The sequence below is a fragment of the Lactuca sativa genome, chromosome 5 (genome assembly GCF_002870075.4).
Source record: "Lactuca sativa cultivar Salinas chromosome 5, Lsat_Salinas_v11, whole genome shotgun sequence".
Lineage (NCBI taxonomy): Eukaryota > Viridiplantae > Streptophyta > Magnoliopsida > Asterales > Asteraceae > Lactuca > Lactuca sativa.
The window spans coordinates 284,047,231-284,053,450 of NC_056627.2; the positions used below are offsets into that span (position 1 = coordinate 284,047,231).

Genomic DNA, 6,220 nt, shown 5'->3' on the forward strand with positions numbered 1-6,220 from the left:
AATCCGGGAAGATCTTCGGGAAAGACTTCCGGATAATCACACACCACTGGAATATTCTGCACCTCCTTCTCTTCCTTCTTAGCATCGATCACGAACGCTAGATATGATGTACACCCCTTCGCCAAATACTTTATGGCTTTCATTAGGGAAATGATTCCAGAATTTACTCTGTGTTTGTCTCCATACACCATAAACGACTCTTTCCCTGGCGGGTTTACTTTTACTATCTTCTTTCTACACAATATTTCTGCATCATTGGCGCTAAGCCAATCCATTCCTAAAACTACGTCGAATCCATTTAACTCGATAGGCAATAATTCCTCGTGGAACTTATTCCCATCTAAGTCAATGAGGATGTTTTTCATACGATGGCTAACAGGTACAAACTTGCCACTAGCAATCTCGGCTAATAAAGCATTAACTAGTCTATCTACAGGCAAAGCTAGTTTTCTACCAAATTCATGCGATATAAAGGAGTAATTGGCTCCAAAATCAAACAAAATTTGGGCAAGCAATTCGTTTACGAGAAAGGTACCTGAAGCGACATCGACTTCTTCTTTTGCAGCTTCAAGTGTCATCTGAAAGGCTCCCGCCTTCAGCTTTGGTGGAAGATTGGGCTTTGCTGCGTCCTTCCTCTTTGGACAGTATTTAAAAATATGCCCTTCTTCATGGCACTCAAAACATACCCTCTTGTCAGACGGACACACGTTGGCATAATGCCCAGTCTTTCCACATTTGTAGCAAGTCACTCCCTCACTACATTTCCCAGAGTGTTTTTCTTGCACTTCTCACACCATTTCACTTCGGATCCTCCTCCGAATTTTTTCGAACCAGTCTTCAAGAACTTGTTCTTATTATTGGAACTTGAAGTTCTTTCAAACTTTCTCTTGTCACCAACTTCTACCCTCTCCAGACCCTTCTCTCTGATCTGAATCTCAACATTCTTAGCAGCCCAAATGGCGGCTTTCAAAGTGGTTGCTTGTTTAACCATCGGGCCAAAGTCCGCTGGTAATCTGAGGGAAAACTTGTTGACCTTAGAAAGTTCAGTTGGAACTAGATGAGGAACAAGCTTCATCTTTTCCATAAAACTAGCATCGTATTCAGTAACGCTCATCTTTCCCTTCTTCAAATTCTGGATCTCATTATTAATTTCCTGAAGATCTTACTTTGAGCAGTATTGCAATTTCAGCTGTACCACAAACTCTTCCCAAGACATCTTGCTAGCTTCTCCATTGGGCATCGAATCAGCTAGTAACTTCCACCAGCTCAATACACCAGATTTTAACAGAGGAATTGCAAGTGCGGTCTTTTGTTTGTTGCTGCACTCACAACTTTCAAACATCGTCTCAATTTCGGAGATCCAATTCATGACTTCCACCAGTGTCGGACTTCCAGATAGACACAACGGTTTAGATGCCATGAAATCTTTGTATTTGCATCCGCGTCCATCAACTCCTCCATCCTGGTTGTTTTGTCTAACTATCGGTGGGTTGGCTTGACCAAGAGTCCCACTGTAGTCCCTCCTACTGATTGCCCTTCATTCAATATGGGTTGTTCAACAGGTATCGTAGTCTCTTCCCTATGATGTTGTAGTAATCGCCTTGTCTCCTCCATCTGGCAATCTAACATCATCTGCATCATCGCTTGTACCCCAGCCATCGTCATTGGCTCAGGTGCAGCTCCTACAACAGGTACTTGCTCAACTACTTGAGGTTGAGGCTGTTGATCCCTGTTTCTGTTTGCATTTGCAACTCCACTACGAGTTCTTGCCATTACAATCAATATACCGAATAAGGCGAATTTAGGTCTTTATCCTTGTTAGATATTTTAATTCCCTTATCACTCCGAAACGTTTACATGTTAGTTCTAATCTCGTAATCATACGCTTAGAATCCTACATACATAAGGTTTCCAGATCCGGTCGGCAACAGACCATAGATCCAAACAAATAATGGCACACATGGCAAACACATAGCATTTAGCACATAAGGGCATTTTAGGCATCTTTCCTAAAATAAACTAGTGCTCGTGTCTAAGATATGGTAGACACTCATCTCACAATCATCACTTAGAATTCTAAGTTTAAGTCTAGAAATCCTATAATTTCTTAGTTCGCTTAAACTAATGCTCTGATACCAACTGTGATATCCCCTAATTTCTCGGCCAGAAAATACCGATTTAATTTATGATTTTTAAAATAAAATCAGAGAAATCCTTTTAAAAAATGTTGTGGAATTGGTCCCCAAAACAAAACATGATAAAGGTTTACCAAAACCTTTCTTTAAGAAATGTATAGTTTCATTTCATATCAAAACCTCGGGATGTCATGTTCCGATACATATCAAAAGCATAAACAAGACATGATAAGCCTTTCAACGGTTATCTACAACTACTGGCCTATAATCCAAAAATCTCTTGTCGTCCTTTGACTATGCTCGGGGTCCACTACCTGTAACATAAAAAGTTGAGTGGGTCAGGCTTGGGAGCCTGGTGAGCATATAGGGTTTTCAACCCACAATAATAATAAACTTATTAAGTTCACCAATCAACAATAACCCTGATTACCCGTTCCCGTTATCCTCACTTTACGTCCCTAAACACTTATCACAAGGGACCTAGCCTAAAGATTATCATCGGGATGGACACTAATGCTAAGGGGTTTCCTCAGCCATACATGTCCTAAAGGCAACCATGAGGGGGATGGAGTACAGCGAATGAACACTCAAGTTCATTAACACCTACAGGTTGCGGGCCTGCTAACGTTTCCACTATCTACCCATGTTTTACCCAACATATTTGTAGATAAATATACATATAGAGTTTAAAACTTGTATAAAACATCAATTCCACAGTCACCTCAGTTAAACAATTAATATAATTACACGTAGCATGTATTTCATATAAAATACTTCATATCTAGGTGTAAGATGAAGGTGACTATACACTCACATGATTTGATGATAATCGGGCAGCAATTCGTTTCCTAAAACGATCGTTTCTAATAAAACCGAGAGTTTTATTGAGAAACTGGACTCTGCAAAGGTCGGGCTTCGAAACCGAAAAGATAAATTTTCCAGGCTTCTCGGGCACTTCATGGCGTATTCCGGGGCTTATAATTGATATCGGGGCTTTGGGGGATGTTAAGATGAAGAAAATATGAAGAAAGGGGCTAAAAATGGCAATTTCTTAAAAATATCCGAGAAGGCTAGCAGCCTTCTAATTATAGGGAGAAGCTTCTGATCGGACGGCTGAGAAGCCTCCAGGTGGCGAAGATTCGAGGCTCGCAGGGAAGGGCTCGCACATGGGCTGCGCGTGCGAAGTGGCTGCTGGCAGCTTGTGATTGGTCTGAAGCCTAGGTCCGAAGTAGGGGCATCCGTGGCAGCCTTGCGAGGGTTCGGACATGTGCTAGAGGGCACGTGTCGCCTTCTAAGTGGACCACTTTGGATTAGATTAAGAGCTCGGATGACTCAGCAGATTTTCGGATACGTGGCGTGTTTTGAGAGAGGGTAACGTGGCCGAAGTCCACGTATGCGAAATTCCTCGGTTTTGGGGATTTTTTTCTCGATTTTTTGCGCCAAAACTTCTAAAATCCATAACTTTCGCATACGAGCTCCGTTTTTGACGTTCTTTATATGCATGCGTAGGTAAAATTACGCTTCACAACTTCTGTTTAGACTTCGTCGGCTAATTTTGACTTTAATTTTTATATTATTATTTTTAACAGACCGGGACAGGAAATCCGTTAAAAATTCATAACTTCTTCATCCGACGTCCGTTTTCGTCAGACTTTTTACCATTGTGCTACTATTTACGAGAACTTCGATTCTTGTTTAGGTTGTGTCGGCTAAAAATCACTCGATCTAAAATTCGAGTTTTTAGCTGTCTACTGCTAAGCTGAAACTTCGAAAAATCATAACTTCCTCATACGAAGTCAGATTTGGGCGTTCTTTTTATACATACTCTCGGTTTAACGAGCACTACGACTTTCGTTTAGATCGCTAAGGCTAAAAAGTAGTTTATCGAAAACTCACTTTTTACGACATTCGGCCCCATGCCGGTTTTTGTTGCGAAACTTCGACAGGTCATAACTTCTTCGTTAACTCGGATTTTGGTATTCTTTATATCCCCGGAATCCTTGTTTCGACCACTACAACTTTATGTAAAGATATTAACTTTATCTAATATTTATTTTTGACGCTCAATTTTATTCTTAATTAATTAAACCCTAATAATTAAGCATAAAACAGATAATTCACATAATATTCACATAATTTCTTTTCATTTCTTTAAAATGAGTTACAAAGGTTAACCTAGACTATAACGTAAATATTAATGCCTAGCCTAGAAACACGGGCATTACAAAAGAGATACTAGGAATGGGGTTGTCGAATTGGCATATCGAGGAAGAGGCAGGATGGTGTACACTGAACCCTGAGCAATGTTGAAGGGTGGTGCCAAGCAAGGGCACATCTTCTATGGGGCCGGGAAGGGTTGTGCCCCCCCCCCCCCCCCCCCCACCCCCTTCTCTGAATTTTGGGTTAGAAGTAAGCCTGTATAAGCTTAATTTTCAGAAATATATGCCCAACAATATAAATCTTGGGTTGTGTCCCTATGTGTTCTGGTTGCCAAGAAGTATGATCCATGAGAGAATGAGAAGCAATCGTTCAGTCAAGTCCTAACCTGTAAACCTTCCCCCCTATTGCCAACCACTTCTCATAGCTTTAATTAACCCGAGATTCCACAATTTTGCCGTTACCGCCGTCTTGTAATTTGGTTCGACGAACCTTTTTACATGTTCCTACAAAAATATTATCTGTTTAACTTTTTTTTTAAATGATATGCTTGGTAATAATATCTCGTAAAAAGGTTTACCTTTTATTTCATAATTAATTCTTCTAGCAGAGTACCCGCCCCAGAAAAAAAAAAAAAAAAAAAAAAAAAAAAAAAAAAAAAAAAAAAAAACAAGTAGATTGTCAAGTAGTTAACTGATGCTGGATTACTGTTCTCGTCATCAACTTTTGCCACGCACTACTCCTGTTTCAGAGAAAAATGATGAGAGCTGCGTGTTTCGTTCTGCTGTGTGCCCTAATCTCGACATCATCTCAAGCAAGATCAAGCATCAAAACACCACTACCAAACCCTGATTTTAAGATCGACTCTGCTAATCATCAGGTAACTAGCGCTAATTGATTAGAGAATTTCATTCGCCTCTTCTACTTTTCAGTTAATTGAAAGCAGAATTCCAGTAACCACTTTCACTTGTTGATTTGTAGTAGTATGATGTTCTTCGCGTTAATTCAAAGCTGATTTCTTAGAAGACGTTTACAGAAATCATAAATGAACTAACCTCGTTTGATTTTTCATAGAACGAAGGAACTTGTTCGTTCACTGTAAGGCTTGTAACAAGCTGTTCTTCCGTTTCGTATACCAGAGATCAAATCAGTATCTCCTTCGGCGATGCCTACGGCAATCAGGTCTGATTGATGTTATGTTCACATTTATAACAGCTCGAATAAATTGAGTGGAGAATATGTATGTTATTTTGATATGGAATAATGATGATAATTTCTAGGTTTACGCACCCAGACTAGATGATCCATCGACGAGGACGTTTGAGCGGTGTTCGGCCGATACATTCGAGGTATACGGTCCGTGTACGAATCAGATATGTTACGTGTACTTGTACAGAAGCGGTTACGACGGGTGGTTGCCGGAGAGGGTAGAGGTGTATGGGTACAATACGAAGGCGGTTTCTTTTGATTATAACGATTGGATTCCGGCGGAGATGTGGTACGGATTCGATTACTGTTCGCCCTATGCAGTTGATGACGATGTTGTTCATTCGTCAAAAGCAGCAATGAAGTGATGAATCAGGGGGAGTTGGAGGTGTAGATTTTGATCTTTTGCTTTCCACTTTGTGTTTTTTGATGAATAAAACGAGACGACTTGTAGAACCACTTGTTATAGATGAATGGATAATGGCATCTGTTCATTGATTTTCCTGTTTTTGCTTTTGATTCATATTCGTATTTTTATCATGTTTCGTTCGATTACTTGCAATTTGCAAATGCACTTCCAGAATGTTGCACTTCAACGTAGAACTAGAGAGTAGAGAGATCAACAATATCCGGTTCACGCGGGCTAAGAAAATGCCTAGTTCTTGATTAAGCCCGGTGGGCCGGTTCAAGGCCAGCCCCATTTATTGTTCGGTGTGATTTTT

General features: G+C 40.3%; 1 protein-coding gene across 1 annotated transcript; it reads left to right on the plus strand.

Annotated features, from left to right (window-relative positions):
- The first annotated feature begins 4,964 nt into the window (after positions 1-4,964).
- Positions 4,965-6,017, plus strand: LOC111910111 (embryo-specific protein ATS3B). Its single transcript, XM_023905898.3, has 3 exons — positions 4,965-5,172; positions 5,367-5,474; positions 5,573-6,017. The coding sequence occupies exons 1-3, from the start codon at positions 5,050-5,052 to the stop codon at positions 5,864-5,866; spliced, it is 525 nt and encodes a 174-aa protein (XP_023761666.1). The 5' UTR covers positions 4,965-5,049; the 3' UTR covers positions 5,867-6,017.
- Positions 6,018-6,220: the final 203 nt, after the last annotated feature.